This window comes from Harpia harpyja, chromosome 3 (genome assembly GCF_026419915.1).
Source record: "Harpia harpyja isolate bHarHar1 chromosome 3, bHarHar1 primary haplotype, whole genome shotgun sequence".
Taxonomy (NCBI): Eukaryota; Metazoa; Chordata; class Aves; order Accipitriformes; family Accipitridae; genus Harpia; species Harpia harpyja.
This window is the reverse complement of record NC_068942.1, coordinates 20,071,595-20,092,478: the sequence shown is the minus strand read 5'-3', so window position 1 is coordinate 20,092,478 and position 20,884 is coordinate 20,071,595. Positions and strand designations below refer to the sequence as shown.

General features: G+C 38.5%; 1 protein-coding gene across 1 annotated transcript in view; it reads right to left on the bottom strand.

Annotated features, from left to right (window-relative positions):
• RNGTT (RNA guanylyltransferase and 5'-phosphatase) overlaps nucleotides 1-20,884 on the bottom strand; it is a 189,062-nt gene that overhangs the window by 29,128 nt on the left and 139,050 nt on the right. The window contains exon 14 of the mRNA XM_052781537.1: nucleotides 4,454-4,520. Coding sequence (XP_052637497.1) covers nucleotides 4,454-4,520 — 67 coding nt within the window. The remainder of the gene's footprint in view (nucleotides 1-4,453; nucleotides 4,521-20,884) is intronic.

Sequence of the window (20,884 nt, the reverse complement as noted above, 5' to 3'; positions counted from 1 at the left end):
ATTGATTAAGCAGTATCATTTTCTTTATAGTTATAATTACTGGATCTAGTGTAGCTAAGCTTTCATTCTAATCTACATCGATCAAATCTCTATTTCAAAAACAACGTGTCATATATGTTATGAAGACTTCTGTTCTGTAAACAGGTTAAAAACCCTGTAACATACCCTTCCATCAGGTGACTATTAAGTATGTTGGGACAATGGATTTAGTTACTTTTAATAAACACAAAATTTCTATGACAAATATTTTGCGTTAATAGCTTCATTGTTAGTAAAAGAATTCTAACAATATTTAACGTAAATAGATTTAAGAAAGTTTGCCAGTTAATTCCAACCGATGTCAATACTTTACCTTGCTGATCAAAATTGTCACTTACAGAAACCTTTTTTGTTTCATCCAGTTTCCAAGAGATATTAATAAAGACAACCACTTAACATCCAAAGAAAGCTGCAAATTACTGAATTGCTCCAAAGTTCTTTGAATGAACACAGAAGTATGCGACAGTAGCTACTACTACTAACATAGCTATTTAAGTGGGAAAAGATACAAAGAGTAAGCATTTATGGTGAAACTGTTCTACAACACCTTTGAACAGACACTAGAATTAAACAATAATTTAGAATAATTTCATTAAAAAAAAAATAAAATTATTAAGAGGAACTATCCTCTATGAAATCAATTCCTTCAATATAACCTTAAAGAACAGTCCCCTGGAAATAAAATGAGAATTCATTGCCACAGCGAATTTGACTTTCAAATCATTAATTAATTTAGTACCCTCATCAGCTAACTGAAATAGCCATCATTTTTATAAGCCATCAAACTTACTGAAACTCACTGAACATTACCCTAGTACAAAGCAATCAAAACCAAACACAAATCCACTATGTGATAACTTAAAAGTTCTGTATCATGAACTCTGTTCAAAGTAGCAACATACAAAATCTTGCAGTATCTATGAACTGGCACATTACTGGAAAACAAAAATTCTAGGCAGATCCCTCTAGCCAGGAAAATACTTTTTTCCATTTCTTCTAATCTATCTGCTACCACATACAGGATTCAAAAGCTTGAGGAGTGAATGCTTCACATTTCTTTCGTATAATGAAGTACAGAGATCAAACATCTATCAAGCACTACCGCTGATACCACTCAAAGCAAGTCAGGAGGAAGAAAAAATCAGGTAATTTTGGTTAATCTTACCAGTTCATCTATGTCTCAGAAACATTATAAATATTAATATATATAAATATTAATGAATTATTGCATATGAGAAAGACAGACACAGAAAAATCATCCTAGAAGAGACGATAGTATTTCAAAATCTCTTCCCAGACTTGCCATCTACAGTCTTCATCATCAAAGACACTGGTGCAATTATCTCCTGCACAGTTCTGGAAAATCAAGCTTGTTTGCTTTTGGGAAGGGATACTTTGACAAGGAGTTTCTCTCTTTGCAGTTTTGTAAATGCACACAAATTGAAACATGAATTTATGAGTACTAGCATGGCAGTTTATATGTTTACTACGAATATTTCAAAGGCCTTGGTAACATTCCTATTTGTCCAACTGAAAGTGCACTAAAATGCATTGGAAGTACTGCTGTATAATGGTTCACTTTGAGTAATAAATCCACACCGACAGAGGAGTGTAGTGGTTTGGGGCATTCCTTAATGCACATGTTTGGCAAGAAATGCCATATCTTAATAGAATACATAATACTTGGGGTGTTCGCAAATGAATGTGAGTGGGTAATTTATATAATGAGAGAGACCAATCCATCACACTGTGAGCAAAAGCCCATCTGAACTAAAAGGTTACAAAGACTCTGCCTTATTCCAGGACCAAGTGTGGTTCCCAGGTCTTTTAACTGCTGGAATCATTAGCAACTGTGTAGGAAAGACCTGAAGAACTGCTGGGGGAAGAATGACAGAAACTTGTATCAACAGTTACAAAAGACCACTGTATATGTCCAGAGTACATACATTTCTTTTTGCAGCACCAACTCTTAAGGTGAATTATTACTCCCCATTTTTGGAGCTGAAGATCTCTAAGAGGGTGTAACCCCATCACTCTATACCAATTCCTCCTGCTGTCATGCAGTCAACATCTTTCTAGAACCTCCAAGCAATCAGATAGGAGCCTCAATTAAAAAAGCGTATTGTTTTTGTTAACTGCACGCCATTTCCCAATTGCAGCTAATAATACAAGCCACAGAAAAGATGATCCTGAGACAAATTAGCTTATCATTTCAGGATTATTCAAACATGTCTATGTAATCTACAGTAATTTAGTGGATAATAAGCTTTGTTCTTTCCAGGTAGTAACTGAAAGTTATTTTGAATATCCACATTACCTCTTCTGTGGCAAACACAACATTTAGGATGAGACTACACCAGCGATATATTACCAGAAAGTCTAACAACAACCTACTCAAATTAAACGTATGTCAGATACTTATCAAGCATTGTACCATATATAAGGTAAGAACAGCAAACAGAACAGAAAATGTTATTGTGCTCATATGTTGAATATTGTGCCATTTCCTACCTTAAAAAAGGCAATAGTAGAAATACAGAAGGGTACAAAGAACAGAAATGGTGTTGATTGGAGATACCGAATGGTTGGATGCAGGGAGTAATTAAATAGATAGTTTTTGTAGCCTAGAAGATGCAAGATTGGGGTAATATGGAAGAGAAGATAAAGTCAGGAATAGAGAATGACTGCTTACCATTTCTCCTGACATAAGGCCTAGGTTGAACCAAAATGAATTATCAGGCAACAGGTTTAAAAGAAATAAAATACTACCTTAACTCACAGTGATAGTATGGCTCTGTATGTTGAAAATTTAGTGGAAAATCCCTTAGGCACGTTCAGGGAGAAATGTCCAACTGAGTCTATTAAGCACCAGGATGCAGATACAACTTCCAGCAGAGAAGGCCCTGCATGCAAATTGCAGGAAACTGGCTGCGTACTTTGTATTTATCCTGGTTTTGCACTCTTTCCCTAAGCATTTGCTAGCGATATGATACTCAGTCTTGCAGTTTGATCCTGCAGTGTCTGCTTTGCAGCTGTCCTGTGAGCAGAAGGACGTCTCCCTGGCCGCAAGTGATGGGAGAAGTACCACTGCTGATCGCAAGCGGCTGGAAACAAGTGCAGCATATGCCTCTTCTCTCTCAGTGAACTTACAAACACTTCCCAGCCATGGGGAAAACCTCCCCATTTTGCTGCTTATTATTAGAAGTGGATGGGGCAGGTGAGGGTGGGAACAGGGCCTTGACTGGAAGGGGAGAACAGTGTGTGAGAACTTCTATAAAGCACTTAAACAAGCGCTATTCTGAAGAGTTATCACCAAAAACATACAAGCTTATTTGTGATAAAACTTCTGGCAAGACATTTCATGTAAGACACATTTAAATTGTTTGATTATTAGCCAAACTGAATAATACACATATAGGAACTGGGGAGAGAGAGAAAAGGAAGAGGGAAGAGGAAAAGCATGCATCTGTTATTTTAACATAATTTTAAAACAGTACTAAGGTTTAAGCTACAAAAAGCAAGTATTTGCTAGATATGGTTGGGCATACTGTTCTTTAGTAATGTAATTAGGGATGGCAAAGGAACACATCTGAGTTTTAGAAATTAAGTTTCATTTTGATGTAAAACAAAACCAAGGCTTTTAAAATTCTGAGAGGCACAAGCGTGTGCACACGATGGAGGGAACAATGCTGCCAAGAGTGCAGAATATGTAGTAATTACAGGTATCATCTGGGACATGGAAACATTTCAGCATTCTAAAACAGATACCACATTTCCACATCCCAGTGTAATGGCTGACATGTTAATGCCTCCCCCTCTTTGTCCTATGAAAAATCCCAGTGAAACTCATCAAAATCAGTCTATATATTCTTGCAAAACATTTTTGTTTGCAAGTAACATGACAATAACTAATTAGCAACTGGCAATTAGAAACATGAAACTATTACAGTTCAACTGAAAGAAAAGAAACAATAAGTCATAAAAGACAAATCGTTTTCCACCAATTGTATGAGTCTTTCATAATAAATCTAATAATACTGGGAAAACAATCTGTGCTTTTTACTGCAGTGTCTTCCGTGTCAAGGATCACTTAAAGAATTACAGAGTTCCAAAAGTGGCTTTGTTTTGAAATGTCACTGACAAGGTAACCTAAAAAGAAAATCTTCCTTCTGATAATTAAACCAGAGTCCAAATTAATCAAAGGATGATAGGAAAAACTAAACTTCTTTGACAAGTTAAGTACACAGATGTAACTAGGAGCAAACCCAGAATATGGTATCACCACAGTAGCACTATTTCCCATTCTTTTTCCTGACGCTGTACTGATAACTTGAAGTTCTCTGAATCAAGACTTAAATCATACAGAAGTGAAATAATTTAAATAGCCACGTCCCCCCCAGCTTATTGATCGTACCTTAATTTGTGCAAAAGGTCTGTCAAAGTTTCCAACATAAAGAAGACCAACATTCTGGGTGAGTAGCCTAAAAAAAATGAAAAAAATCTTTTGAGATATCACTTTACATCCATAAGGTTTTTTTTGCATGTCCAGTAGTTGTTACTGAACCCTAGCAGGGTAACAAGCTTCATTACAATAGCAAGAGCTACCTTTGCAAATCTGATTACACAATTCTATTTAACTACTACAAAAAAGGAAAGATGTGCATTAAAGATGGATGCACACTGGTAATTTCTGTTTATGGTGCAAGCAGCTCTTCAACAAAATCATCGCACAGGCTTCTTTGTGATGGATGTCACTCAGTAACATGGAAGAACGGCAGGTATGTGCCTTTTCTATTTATTAAAAGACCATTAGAGACAAAGGGACAGCAAGAGAAAAGACTAGTAAACACACATTCACAGCAGCAGGCCTAAGAGTTAAAACAGATTACAGCAAATAAAAGTATGCACAAGTAATACAAAAATGACATCATACAAGTAGAGAATCTCTGCAATACTGTCTAATGGCTTCCAACATAAGAGCCCCAGATGCAGTTTGTGCCTGCTGTTCTCTTCAACTCTTTATAAACTCACTGCATACAGCACCAAGATCCAGAGGGACAGTGGGATAAGTTGACTCAAATGACTGCTGGTACTTCTGGAAATGAGTTAGTTTGATTTCTGCAGATACTGTGCAAGTCAATGTTATTACTACACAAACTCCAAATCCCAGAGGAGCATTAGGGTGCCGCTGCTATGAACAGGCAGACAAGAACATCACTGGCCAGCAAAACGGGTAGGAGAGCACTGTACTGTTCAAACTGGACAATCACCATGTTCCTCTTCCTAAGCAGCAGCAGAGCAGTCATTCCCTCCACTCTACAGGCTCCAAAAGCATTACCCTGAAATACAGGTGCCCCATAATAAGAACTTTCTGATGACAAACCCTTGAAAGAGTTTCTGTTTTGATTAAAATGGATGTTCAAAACCCATCATACTCTTCAGTAGCTCCAAGTTTTCATTAAGTGTTTGCTATTTTATATTTTCCTTCAATTTTACATCTCATTCCCTTTACTAATAAGGCCTCATGTATGAATTAAATTTAATAACCAGAAATAAGCATGAATGTAGGCATTATTCTGCTTAAGTCTGACACTGAGGTGTCTCTCAGTCTTATGTTTTTAAGCATATATATACTTTTAATTCATACCGAGTTACATATTTTTTTCTATATATAAACCAGCTGTGATTTTCAACTAATTTCTTACCATCGCCAGGCCTGTTTTCATAAACAAAAGAAGGCAGGAACTTAGACGGCAGTAAATCATTTTGACCCCACAGAATGTACAGATCTTAGTATGATTTTGATTCTTCCCAGTTCTGACAATGATATGATATATACGACCTTAAACTGGTTCACCAGCAGCGGTAATTGGTGGAACTCAGCAAGATGACAAAGTCGAAACATTCACATATATAAAACAGTTAAATAAGAAGTGGTGTCGAACTGTGTATCGTCTTCAAAAAATCCTTCTGTAATTAGATATGGTATACAGAAATTTCACGGGCAGTGACAGAAATACCCAAAGGAAGGAAAGACCAGTAAGGATCAGAGCAAATCAGTCACAGTACAGACAGGCAAGTAGCTTCCTCCCTTTGCCCATCAGTGTGCTGGACTCCATTGGGAAGACTGTACTGTTTCACACTGGTTCTGCAGTATATGGAAGTCAGGATAAGCATATCAAACTCATTTTCAGTCACAACGAGTCAAATTTTTTCAGAACTCAGGTGTCTGGAGTTGGAGAAGCCAGCATATTGATCAAACCTTCTCCCAGGACTATAAAGCAAACTTGGAAAATATTTAAGGGTTTTCTAAATGAAAAGAAACATATGGGAAGTAATTAGTGAAAAAAGTTAAAAGAGAATCTGTAAAAAAGGATTCAGGGTATGTCACCATATTTGAGAGAGGGCACCTTAAAGCAAAAAAAGTATTCTTAAAAAGAACTGCACATAATTTTTGTAAGGCAGAAAAGAAAAAAAAAATCCACCAGCTGTATTTCTAGTAAGAGACCTAAAAATAGAGAAGACATACAGTGTGATTATTCCCACGTGGTTATTCTTCACATTGTTTTCTTTCCTGGATAGAAATGTAGGACCATTAAAAGTCTGAGTCTTTAGGATGGCTTTAGTTAGAAGTAGCAAACACCTAGGGAAACTTAAGACTGGTCTTTCCAGAAGACCACACAGCTGCCTACACCGTTTAACTTGCTATCACTGATGTACACCCAAAACCTGCAAATGAACTGCAAGTATTGGCTTCCTTAGCAAGATTGATATTGACACAGTACATGCTTATTACTATTTATTCACTTTTCACTGCCTTGGCTGAAAAGTATTTTACTTATAATTTTTTATTTGTATTCACATGGCATTTCAAAAAGGCAATGTTAACTCAATGCAGTAGCAGCAAAATTTTTAGGGAATAGAAAGTTATTTGTAACTTTCCCTTGCTTAAAGAAAACGTTGCATTCTTTGTTTCTCTAGTTTTCACATTCCTCTCAAGTTCTGAAGTTCAAATTATATCACCAACATGCAAAACCAGTCAGTTTTCCATATAAGCACTCAATGAGGTTGAAATAAGCATCCCAATATGATCATAATTTAATGTCCTGAAACACTTTGTTTTTCCGCCGCTAAATGGTCTGAGCAATTAAAAAACTCTGAATCTCATGACTAACATAAACTCTTTTACTTCAGGGTCTTTCTTATCAGCATTATCTCCATATTTCAGAGACTGAGCTCACACAGAAGAGCCTGGAGAGGTAAGCAGACTGTGGTGAGAGTCACTGCTGAGGCTCTGGATAGGCCAAGCTACTGCAAGAGTGGTTCTGCTCCCTCAGCAGCCACCAGTGGCCGTATCAAAAAAACGTGTGCCATTGAGGAGAGGGGTGAGATAGAGGAGTATATGCCAATCTCCATCTCACCCACAGGAACTCAGCACGACTGACCTCTAAATTACCATTAAGAGGTACTCCTCACCAATCAGAAAGTTCAAATTCTACACAGCCATTCTTGTAGTTCTTTACCACAACACGAGGCTGCATTTTTAAGTACTTACAATTAACTTTATACCATAAACTTCAACATGTCCAAATTGATACAAATATTCTTTCCTAATGCTCTCAACTAACTACCCTTTGCCTTTGAAGACCTTCCAATGGTAGGCAGGTTTGGTTATAAGCACTTCTATGTTTCCCTATGCCAATGTGCTCTTTTAAAATGTCAGTCTTCTATTTCTTAGCTAATTTCACATTTGCACAGTTCTATTCTCAAAACACCATCAGCAGTACTCAACACCTAACCCTGCTAACAGCTGGACATCACCTGTAATTGGCCAAAATCAATACCAGCCTCTGAAACATGGGTGACAGTTTCACAGCACAATTATCATCTTTGAATTTCACATTCAAATAATTACCTTAAAACTATGAGAAACAATCGTCAAAAATGCAAATACCTACTGGCACTCCAATACATATATTTACTTTTACTTGAAAATATGTAGCAATATACAAAGTTGCCCCAACTAATCATATTAGCTTACAGATTGCCAAGTATTTTATTTGTAGTCTCTTCCATTTAATACATTATCAACACAACTCCCATTTTTTTCTGTAAGTAGAAGGAAAGAAACATCACTCCAAGAAGTAGCGGTTCTTTAAGATGTGCTGTCCATACATAACATTACACTCCCCACACTCCTGTCCTATTGTATTGGGTCTGGCTGAGATGGAGTTAATACTCCCCATAGCAGCCCTCATAGCACTGTGCTCTGCATCAGTAGCTAGAAAGGTGTTGATAACACACCAGTGTTTTGGCTACTGCTGAGCAGTGCTGGCACAGCATCAAGGCTGTCTCTCCAACATCTTTGCCCCCCCCTCAACGGCAGGCTGGGGCAGGGCGAGATCTCGGGAGGGGACATAACCAGGACAGCTGACCTAAACTAACCAAACAGATATTCCATACCATATGACATCAGCTCAGATATAAAAGCTAAGTAAAGGGAGACGGAAGGGGGGCATTTTTTGTCTTCAGGAGCAACCACTACGCGTACTGAAGCCCTGCTTCCCAGGAAGTGGCTAGACATCGCCTGCTGATGGGAAGTAGAGAATAATATCATTTGTTTTTCTTTGCTTTCGCGCGCGACCTTGGCTTTCAGTTTATTAAACTGTCCTTATCTTGACCCACGAGCCTTTGGTTATATTTTCTTCCCCCTGTCCAGTTAAGAAGGGGGAGTGATAGAGCGGCTTTGGTGGGCACCTGGCATCCAGCCAGGGTCAACCCACTACACCTATACACCCAAGCGAGCAGAATTCTAGCCCGATGTGCCTATTCAGGCTGTATTTTTGTGTTCCGTGCAAACAGCATAGAAACCCAAAAATTGTCAGGACAAACCATTCCTGACTTTTGCCAATATAGTGTCAAGGTATTAAAGGCCTTTCCAGTACCAAGAAAATGCTGCCGTACAGTTACTACCAAATCCCCTATTTTCTGCCTTCAGAATCCTAGATTTGGCCTTTTCTGGGATGTAAAACGTACCCAATGTTTTCAAAATCCGAGCTGCAGGAGCCAGGCACTGCTGCTTGTGGGGGAAGCTGACTGTAGGAACGGGCACAGTCAGGCACGGCGATCCAAAAACTGTGGTGTGAGGGGGGTAAATGCAAATAAATACAAGACAGGATTAAGAGCTTGGGTGAAAGGAAACTTGGAATAAGGCAGCGTGAGATGGCAGGGAACGTGGAACACAAGAGGGATGAGAGGTATAAAGGAGTGACAAAGCAGCCCTCTGGGTTGGAAAGCATTGGGGCAGAGCTCTGGGCTGGAGAAGACCGGTGGATTAGGGCTACGGGAGCAGCAGAGATTGACTTACCGCAGAGCTCACCCTCCCCCAGCACAGCTGACCTTGCTGTGGGGGCTGGGACAGTGGAAGTGGAGCGACCCTTGGCTATGGCCTTTATAAGGGCAGCACATTTCGAAGAAGCCTGATCATTTCCTCTTCTCCACACGTGGTCTGTTCCCGGTAACTCACTAAGAGCTGTCTGTTAAGATGAAGATGAGTATTTCAAGATATTCTCAGCAAAGATTCAGGCACAGCTCACCGACACACCAATGCTCCAGCCGTTACATAGTACTTTGTGAAGGCAGAAAGCAGGCGTCAAATACTTCTTCTGTATCTTGCTGGGAGGTACACCTTGAGGACACCACTTCAGCTTGACCTGAACCCCAAACGCCGACCCCTTCAGACTCCAAGGGCTGCCTTGCAAGTCCGCTCGGGCTAGCAAACAGGGCCGTGCAAACTGTGGAGCTGAAAACGTAACTTCTGACCAGTTCATACGCAAACCAGTTGGCTATACAGATCCTAGTGCTGCTGTGCAGACTACGGAAGGAGGTTTCCAGAAAGGAGCATGCAGAGAAATAAAGGAGCAGGGTGGAGCCAGGAGCCGCCACCTCTCACAGGAGCAAGTTACTGCAGATTAGCTGAACGCGGTAACTTGCTCCTGTGCGAGGCAGCAGCTCCTGCGCTTGCTCTGTTGCAAGACCGGTGGCATATCGTGCAGGGACACAGACTGAGACTTGCAGCTCTAGGCAACAGCACAGAGGTCGGACAGGCTTGGAAAGCAGGGAGTATGGAGTGAAAAAATGCAATGTGTGCAGTAGAAGGGCTGAAAAGAGGTAAGGAAAATGGCATTGGAAAGGTGGAATGTGTCAAAGGAAAATGATGACCAATGAACAGGCATATGGGCTTGAGTTGTCTGGTTTTTTATAGGCAGTGGGAGGCATGCAGAGCTGCCTACAGCAACGCTTCAGTTATTCATTACCCCTCTGAAACAGAACATGTAACTTCTTCCTTAAATTTCCACAAGAACGCTCACCAAAATCCCAGAACTGATGACAATTTATCAAATAGGATCTTGCAGTATCTATATTAGGCAATCCTAAAATTTATCTTGACATACATCATGGTTGAAGAATAGTTCATCACTCCACATAAGTCGAATCACTAGATTCTGTATTTCTGGTTTTATTCTTGACTGGTGCCTGTTTCTTTCACTAGCTCTTCCAATCACCAAAAAGCTTGACTCTAGATGAGTTTGTGTTTAAAGAGCTCACTAAGTACTACAGCCTGCCACCAAAACTTTGTGAGATGTAACAAGACTTTGTTGTTACATTGCATAACCAGTAAAGTATTTGAGTGCATCCATGACTGCAGAAACTTCCAAAACTCAGCCTGACAGCTGTGTGTATCTGTCTGTACTTCTAATGATGGTGTAGATGGAATTGACTGCTTTCAACAAAGGACAAGGGGCAGCTCCTGCTGTGGGGTCTGTTCTCCTACCTGAAAGGACTCTCTCCAGATCGGACAGGGTTTTTTCTGGTTGATCTGAATGGTGGACCAATACCTGAAATGCCCTTAGTGTCTGCATGGAAGGGATTTCACCTTAGCAGATATGTTTAAACAGGAATACCAATTCCACTGATGAGACAACTGGATTAAGATGCATGGGCTACTTCCATTTTACAGTCAGAAGCAGCAACAAATAGTTACAATGAGGCTGGGATCTGATCTAACAACCTCATCCTTCATATGCTGCAGAAAGACATTTGCAGTCTTCGCAGAGGTTGCTGGTGAAAAGATTTCAATCCTGAGAAGACACGTATCAAGAGTGGAATAGATGTGAAACAAAACTGAAAGAAAAAACAATCCTGGCACTCAGTGGGGCTACTGACCCTTCTGCACATCCATATCTTTATTGCTAAGAACATCTCAGCATGTGCATTAGTGGACTATTAAGGCCAAAAATGGAAAACAACCTGCTTAAAATACAAATTGGACAGTCAGATAAAATTTTCGGAAAATTGCTGTGACCACACTCACATTCCAAACTCCCATATTTAAAATAACTATATAATAGGGATTAATATTAGTTATGGTCTGAATGTTTTTACACTTCATTTTAAAATATACCTTTTGTGTGATAAGCATATACAAAGAATTCCACTGGTATGCTCTATAAGTGCTTTTTACTGTCTCTAAAAATCGCTCTGAATGCATTTGCACATTTTAGGCAGAAATGACTTATCAGTTACAAACATGGAAGAACAACAGCCCCGAGAACAGAAGCAACATCTTTGTAAGTTCAATAACTGTATTTTCAAACATTATTTGGACAGTTTTCACATATGCCTTTGAAGATAAAGGTAACTTTTATACATAATTTTACAAAGTTTATATTCCATTATGCAAAGAAATTATCCCAGTATGTCATTATTGCACATGATGACATGAGCACAAACAAAGCATCATGGCACAACAGAAATGACCCCATATTCACATGCTGCTGCTGCTGTCCTCTGAAGAATATAATAAATATTCTGTATTTACCCTGTGTTCACTTAAACTGTGAGGGAACACTGTACACTGTGCTGCAATATCTTAACCATGGGAAGAGAAGCAGTTTCTTAAGTAGTCTCTTGAACCATAACTTGGATTCTACTACAGTGACACTACAATTATATTTTGCTTCTTGCTTATGATAATTGCTCCCCATTGCTTTTCTACTCTAATTATGTATTTTCTAGGAATATGAAATTGAAAGAAAAAGCAAGAAGAAAATGAGAAAAGCATAAATAGAGAATTATAAAATTGATGTTAGGGTCAAAAGAATTAACTTCCTACATTCAATTTTTTTTTCAAGATCATTAATTATTTCATTAATTTATTTCACAGACTAAGAGTAAGATAGTGAAAATATTACACTAGGTATTATAAAATATAAAAGTATATAAAAGGATACAAGTTCTGGAAAAGGTTAATACCAGTGCACAGATAATCTTGTGAACTTAAACTGACATGCATATATGGTCTGCAAACAACATGCATTTCATTTCGTTCTAAAAGTATAAAGAGCCGAAGAACCTGAGAGTTCATAGAAGCAGTAGTGAACCTTGCACACAGAATACTAACAGTGGTAAAGCAGGAGCTTCATAGGCAAGACAGAAGAGCTCTCTCCTGCTTTCTACAGCACATTTATCAAACCACTTTTCAGGCTATGAAAATACTATAATAAAATTTTTTACTCATCAGTCAAGAAAACTTTTTTTCATGGACAAATAAAAGCTATTCTAGTATAATCACCATGGTAAACAGTAGACAAATAGACCATGTATCTGATTTAGGACATTCTTCCTCAAATTAGAGCACAAACTGAAAAAAGCTGTGAGGGAACTGGAAGAGATACTATGCATGGCTGGTTACATAGTGAAGATGCAAAAAAACCTGGCTTTGAACTCAAGGGGGAGAGGGAAGGTTGGGAAGGGATACAATCAAGTGTTAAAAAAGAGACTGTAAATTTTACAATGCTAAATGTATCTCTGCAATAAAAAACCCACAGAAATGTAAGCACGACCTTTTCATTCATTGAATTCTGAATTTGCAGAATATCCCAAGCCAAGTTAATGGTGACAGCAATTAACATAAAACTGTATTCTAAGTAATATTCATGGAGAAAAATGCAGTGGATAGCACAAACTGCAGACTTGAATTTAACACCCTCAGCCTTCCCACAATAGTACTCCAACAGTGTGTGTTATTAGTCATATTAATAAGCATGCTGCTTTCTGAAACACATGCAACTCAGGCAAAAATATCAATGTTATGTGCTAATTGCCCTTCATGGGAAAAGTTTCTATGTGCAATACTTGAAAGTTTTCACTGAACCACCTCACTCCCTACAGTAAATCACTGTCATTGGCTATTCATAATGGGAATCTAGGAAGTAACTGATCCCTGAAAGACATACTTCCACTGAATAATGTTACCACTGTTTTATACCAAACACAATAGAAATTACATTTATAGAGCTCAAAACTGCAAAACGAAGTGACCTCATATTTGACGTAATGGTCTGCAAGTGATTCTAGATCATGGTCAAAAAGAATGAACTGACCAATGTCAAGGTTTACTTTGAGTTAGGAGGGTTTAATCTGCATTATTTTTGAACAAGTGTTTGGCTGCTGGTTTGGGGTTGGGGTTTTTTTGCGGGGGGGGGGGTGGGGTGGGGGGCGGTAGGTGTACACAAATGCTTTCCTAGAGACAGGGAGATTTTTTAAGAAACATTCTTGCACTTTATAAATAAAATCACAACATCAGATGTTCCCAAAAGCACTTCCTTTTGTTTGCTGCATCTATGTCTAGCTCTGATAATATTTTCATGTTTGTCCAGGCTTTGCCTTACAAGCAAATCACTTAAAGAAGCATTTTGACTACATTTACATATAGCTTATCCATAAAAAGTAGAAAAGAAAAGTAAGTAGAAACAAAAAGTACCCATTAAATAATCATGCCCGTTCCTCCACCAATGGAATATTATTCCCTGTAGTGTAATGAGCAATTTGGCCAGGCTGGCCATAAATTACCTGAAAAATGAGGCTGCTTGCCTTTTCCTTTGGGAGACTATTACGTAGTCTGAGCGATTTCACTATTAGAATCTATTTCTGATAGTAAATGTCAATTTTTCTTTCTGAATATCATCCCTTTCATCTCACTGAAATATAGGCCAGGAGTTAGGAACAAGTCCCAATTTGCTGAAAGACCTGCCTGACACAGGCTGTGCTGCAACTCTGCCCAGGTTTATGCATATACGACAAAGCAAGAGCACTCACGCAGCCCTTCAGCGGGCTCACTGTAAATCCACGTTCTAGTCTAGGGCCCCGTAGGGTCCTTTCACCTTGGCCACCTTTTAAAATATAACAGAGACTACAATACTAGCAAATTCAACACCCAGAATTAAGTGAAGAATTGACACCACAACGTGAAGCTTTACACCAGGAGACTTCAATAAAATAAGTCTAATTACAGATATTTTAAAGTCAAAACAAAGACATTATAAGTGTCTTGGGAGCTACTTAGGAAAAACAGATTTCTAACAGCAAATAAGATATAGAAGAAATAAATGAGATAATGGCAAAAAACCTCAAGTATATTCAAGTACAAAACTGGTAAAAAAAATTCAGTAGAATCACTTGATTATGTGGAAATACAAGGAGCAACTAAGGAAGACAGGGAGACTGCTGAAAAGCTAATGGATTTGTTTGTACCTACTTAAAAAATAAAGGCACCTAGTCAGGAACACTTGTTTTCAGTTACCAAAATGAAATGCCTGCAGAAATAGAGGTACTAAAAGAAAAGCTCTGGGGATATATTCATAATTAAGGTGAAATAAATCACCAAACCCTGATGCAACATATCCAAGATTTCTGACGTTTCTCAATATGGAGGGTCTGAATGGCTATTAAAAAACCCCATGTCAACCTTTAACACCCAAATAGGGTAATTTCCCGCAAACTTCTCGGAGTCCTACCCCTTAGCACAGCACTGTTCAGCACGCCCACCTTGGCCACACATGGCAGTGCTACTCAGAAGGCTGCACATCCCCTGCATTCACATTGTGGCTGCATCTGCCTCTCTTTTGATCATTTTAATGAAAGAGTGCTTAAAAAGGAGTGGGGGACAGGAGAGGCACCACACTGACATAATCGATTCAGACTGCCAAAAGGCTTCTGTTACAGTCTTCCACAGTAATTTATTTTTTAAAAAATAAAACTAGGCAGTAAGTACTTTTATATGGAAAAGGCTACTTACTGTTATGGATCAAACGTGATTAAGAGACTGGACAGGCAGAATAAATGGTCAGTTTTCATCTTGGCAAAGGCCAACTGACTATTCAATTTATGTAACAGACTGTTTAATATATTTATTAGTAATCTGAAAAAGTCATGAACAGAGAAAGTCTGCTGAGGAAGCAAGTATGAAGCAAAGGCTGGCAACTTTAGCTAGATTACAAAGTTCATCACTTTGAAAGGAAGCTGATGCCATACCTACAATCACCCTTACAACCATACCATTACTCTCCTGTGCAGGGAAAGGTATGTGCTCCTGTGTGTATGAATTAGGGAAAGGTACTTATCCATTTAATTAAGGAATGTATCATAATGTATATGAACCTGGCAACTAGAACTCTGCTATTTCCTAACATTCAAAGGCTTGACTGTGAAGCTCATTGAACTTTCTGTCCACGTGAGGTTTTGTCATTCCTTTGGTTTTGGTCTTTCTATTTTTAAAAAAAAAACAAACAAACAAACAAACTTCTGTCCCGCACAACTATTCCAAATCATCAGAGCAGAGCTGGAAATTGAAATATTCAGCAATTTTAACACAGGTTATTACTGCTGAAAAACCATGACAAAGAATTGGCAGGAAAGCTGTGATGGGGTGGTCTCATCTGCCTATAATCTCCCCCATTCTGCCCTTCATTTGTCAGCACAGCTGCTCCAACAGCTTTCTTCTTTTCCTAGTGCCCTGCATGCCGCACCAGTGGTGGCAGGACTTCACGGCGGTCCCAGACTTTGGCACCTAACACTTTCAAGTAAAAGAAAACAGGCCACTCTGCAGGTTGGCCAAATTTAGAGAATTCCTCTGCATTACGAAAAAGGTACTTCTGTATGCCATGGAGGTGACTCTACCATATATCAAAAATCTGATGAATTATGGATGCAAAAGCTTTTCAGAGAAAATACTGTAAACCACTCTGAAGCATAGCATAAGGCATCCTGAGTAAATTAGTTGGTACCAGTATCCTTTTGACAATGCAGGGCAAACCACAGATTGATCAAGTGTTCCATATTTCATTTCTCATAACAAAAGAACAAGGGGTGATTGAATTATGCTGATTGAGGGAGAATTCAAATCTGATAAATACTTCACCACGAAACACATAATTAGATTGGAGCTCATTGACACTGCCCTGGTGTGCAAGAGAAACAGGAGCCGAACATGCAGGTGCATAATAAAAATATCTAGAAAACTAACAACAGTAAAGTATATAAAATTCACTTGTCTACATGGATCAGAGATATAATCAGTATGAAAATTCCCACCTTCTTCTAAAAGATCCTCCATGGGAAGGTATAACGAAAGAGCACTCTTAGCCATATGCATGGTGGGCCACTCCAACGGATTTCTTTTTCTTCCCATTTCCCCACACCACTTTAATGCTTTATTAAAAATAAATAGTTTCTTAATCATGCACAACCACAGAAATTATTGAATTAGAGTCTACAAACCATTTTGGTATGGGTTCCTGGGGAACTATGCAGATAGCAATCCTGAAGTGAAGCCTGTGACAAACAACAAATTGTTTGTCTGGAATTAGGAGCAATACCCACACGGCTGCCATCTACCCAGACACAAGTGCCACCAGCAGAATGTATGAACACCCATCTCCTACAAACAAACCTACCACCCAAAATAAGGTAGGAAGGCTGTCAGAGACTTCATGAACTCTACTGAATGGTTCACTCTTATTTCTGAAACTTGCATGGATGGTGCAAGATTTAGCTCCTCAGTTCATTATAAAATTAAGTCCCTCAGCACATTCATTATATGAACTTTTAAATGAAATTTCTTTTACAGAAATTATTCAGGTAGTTAATAAACACAGAATGAAGTATTCTGCATTCTGAAGTATTAAGAAATGCAGCTGAAGTACTTTCCTGAGTGTGACAAAAGAAAGGACTATTACCTTTTAATACCAACTACCAACACTGTAATACCGATTATTGCACCTGTAAACTAGAAGGCATTTGCAGTAAAGGTGCCCTGTCTTTTTGGTGTATTAGTCTGCTCAAAAAAAAAAAATCCATATCCTTACTCATAAGGCTCCTTTCTCTGTAAGGGAAATCACTGCTCTGCTATCAGGGTGCACTGCCTCACTTTAGAAGTGCCACATCTCCCCCAGTAATCCCCTTCTCCATTCCTCTTTCTTTCCTTTACTTCTGACTTTAACATTCAGCTGCCCCTTGGTTTTGTTTTGTACAGGCTTTTTAAGATGACTACCTCCCTCCAATACATTGCTCCTCTTCTCCCTTCTTCTTTCTCCTAACTTTAGCACCATTCATCCTGATTCCCAAATGCAGAGAGGGGAAGCATACTTTTCTTGGAGTGGCCAGGAGGGGAGTGGGAATGCACTTGGGTGATGGCAGCTTGGACGGTGCTAAGAAACAGAGGACAACCAGCAAACAGATTAGGAACAAAGAACCCTTCTGAGGTGCCTCTGCTCCACGCACAGCGTTTGCTTCACAAGCAACAGCTCCCAGGTTGAGAACTACTGTTGCAGTCCCTCCTGAGCAGCCATGATGTCCACGGCAATACAAACCTGACGCAGCTACTGAAAGCACACGGGGCACTAGCCAGGCTCCATTCTTCCCAAGCACTTGGGGTACAGTCACATCCGAGTTCACAAACACCCCAAGAAGTCCCATGCAGCCAGACCCACTTGCTTGCCTACACAAGAGCTGAGGAATAGGACCGGGAACCATCATCATCCTAGGGAGGTGCTTCTACAAAATTTTTGGTCCAATATAACCATTTTGCAAGCTCTTCATACGCTATCGGTATTTCTAGTCTCTTCTTTTCCAATGCCAGCTTTTCAGACTTTGCTTGAAATTATTAACCTATTTTGTGACACACTCTCTAAGAAGAGGCCCTGGGTAATGAGTAACTTGCAAAAATGTATCTTTCCTATATACTGTGGGAAAAAAATAATTGAATTCTTCATAAAAATTGCTATATTATTATTACAGAAAGAGAGCATCTTTTCATTTACTGTCCTGAATGATGAATTTTTATTATGTAGGGCACAAGTGAAAGCACAATTATGATTAAATGCTAACTGCATAGGACAAAAAATTAGTTACTTCCAGTCCTTGGCTGATAACTACTGATTTAACTGGTATCAGGATGATCTGCTCTGTCTCTTCTTTCATCTATTTCTGAGAAGATTTATGGAACGTAAATTATTAAGTTATTAATTAACAAATGTACAGTAAAGCAGGGGTTTTTTTTTCCTTTTTGCAATATGCCTCCAAGACATAATTTCTTACTGCAAGCAATTTTGCATGTCCTCTTGGACTATAATTTACCCTTGCCAAAAAAAGCCTGCTAAAAAAATTAGTGCAATGTGGTTCAGTATATTTTGATTTCGCAAGTAGAAGATCCTCATGGCGGTATTCTAAGCTACCTACAAGAATAATAAGCCTTTTTAGGTAATACAGCTAACTGAAATTAATTACAGATATTACAGAAAAAAAAATATTCACATTGTTCATTACAAACACTGTGAACTTAATTCAGGTCTGATTTAAGGTAAGACAAAGTCTCTAGGAAAAAATAGTATGTTTTCTTAGACTAAGTGATATAGCTGGGAAAAACAAGGACTGGAGCATGCAAGTTAATCTCGACTATGAAGAAAGACTTTCATGTCTCAAAATGTGGCTATTTTTAAAATATATATGATAAGCATAACAAAATAACATAAGCTATTGCCTTTTCCTATATACCCAGTCTTACCTACATCTTCAGACAATCAGAGAGAGAAACTTATCAGTCGGCATACAGGAATGCAATTTCAGCTACTTCATGGAAATCCTATGCATTTCAACCAGGACTTTAATCACTTTGGCACAGCAACTGACAGCAAATATAAAATAATCACCTTTACTGGGAAACCAACCCAAAGACTCACATGCAAATACAGGTGAGAGAAAGAAAGGAGAACGAATAAAACTTTAGCAGGAACACAAAATTTAGTCTATCTGGGAACAGTATCACAGAAGATGAGAAGACACAGAAAGAAAAGGGCAAACTGGTAGAGCACATATTCCTGTAACAGATGATGGGAAACCTACATTTTAACACATCCCTGCTGTCAAGATTTACACCAGCTAGGAGACCCAACAACAAAGTGTTTCATATCTTCTTTTACAACCCGGTTTCTTAAGAGAAGTGTAATTTAGGAGTGGTCAAAGTTATTCTGTTTACTTAGCTACTACAGATCTGTGCTCTGGATCTACCTGTCCCAGCACAAGTAATGCACAGCCCCTGGGGTCAACTCTCTTTGAAGGAATTCAATTTCTTTTGGATGCTAGGCTGTAACCTTAACATTCCTCTGCTACATTTTACATGCACAGGCTAGTGACAATGTGATTATTTTGACAGTTCCTATAATTCTACTTTTTTTGTCTAATACATGTAATTTCAAATTCAGAATATTGCTTTAATTTTTCACATCCAGCACTTACACCAGAAGAAGACTTATCCATAATTGATTTAAAAAGCACAGAAGAAGAATTAACTCTAGGTTTACTTTATATGCTCACACTTACCTTCCTGAACCAGTCATCTATCAGACAACAATTAATACAAATGCTGCAAAATCAAGTTTTAATTGTTCCTTCAGAGAAATCCTTTATCTGTTTAAAAATTAAATAGGCCATTCCTTTCTTTGAAGCTACTTTCAACACCACCTTGTTATTATGGCAAAGAAAATTTATTAACAGACAGCAAACAGGCATTCATTGAGGTATAAATCACTCAAAGCCAAGATAAAATGTAATTATTGTATTTGACATTTGAAAACTAAAACAAAGGAAAAGAGAATTGCTTTCCTTAGGACCAGAATGCAGAAAGAAGGGGTTTTAGACAAGCTAGAGAATTCTTGTTCATTAAGTTGTTATGAAGACATCCAGGCTAAAGAAGTCTGAGTGAGGAAAGAGGGTGCAACCTCATACTTGAGAGCTTGTGAGAGTTGCAAAATTTCTTACCCAACTTTCTCCAGCTTGCACACATGGCACAAACAGATTTTCTGCAACTGTCCCAATATCCCAGCCAGTTCTGTAGATCTAAGTTAGTCTGTTTCACTGCAGTTGAAACAATGGTTATTCTCCTCACTATACGTTATCCTTTCTCCATTCATCAGTTTTTAATAAAATCCACCTTCATCTAAGCTTCTCAGTGGTCTTACCTTTGATAGAAGACTGGTTGGTATCTACAGAACCTCAGAGTTCGGGGCGGGGGGTGTTTTTTGTTGTTGTTTTTTAAGTACAGCAAGCTTGAAGTAGAAAGCTGTCATAGCTACCAGTAAATAAATAACCAATTATCTAAAACAAGGGTAGAGAAAGCAGCTCTCTAGAACTAAGGTTTCCTCCGCTCCACTTCTTCCCCCAACTCATCCTTTCTCACTGCTACTATCATTCCGTAACTTCTGTATTTCTGTCTTTGCAAGTCCCCTTGGTAATTAAACTTCAGGATAAGGCTCTGTCAAAAAAACCAAACAAACTGCCAACTCCTCTGGTGACAGAATTGCTGTTTTAGAGCTTCAGAAACCCTTTTTTTTTTTTTTTTTTAAAGTTAATTTTAAGTTAAAAAAAACTTGTGATCCTGGAGCTATTACATCAGAAGAATTAACTTTAAATTATCACCACATTCTTGCCATTTTGTCATATCCATCTC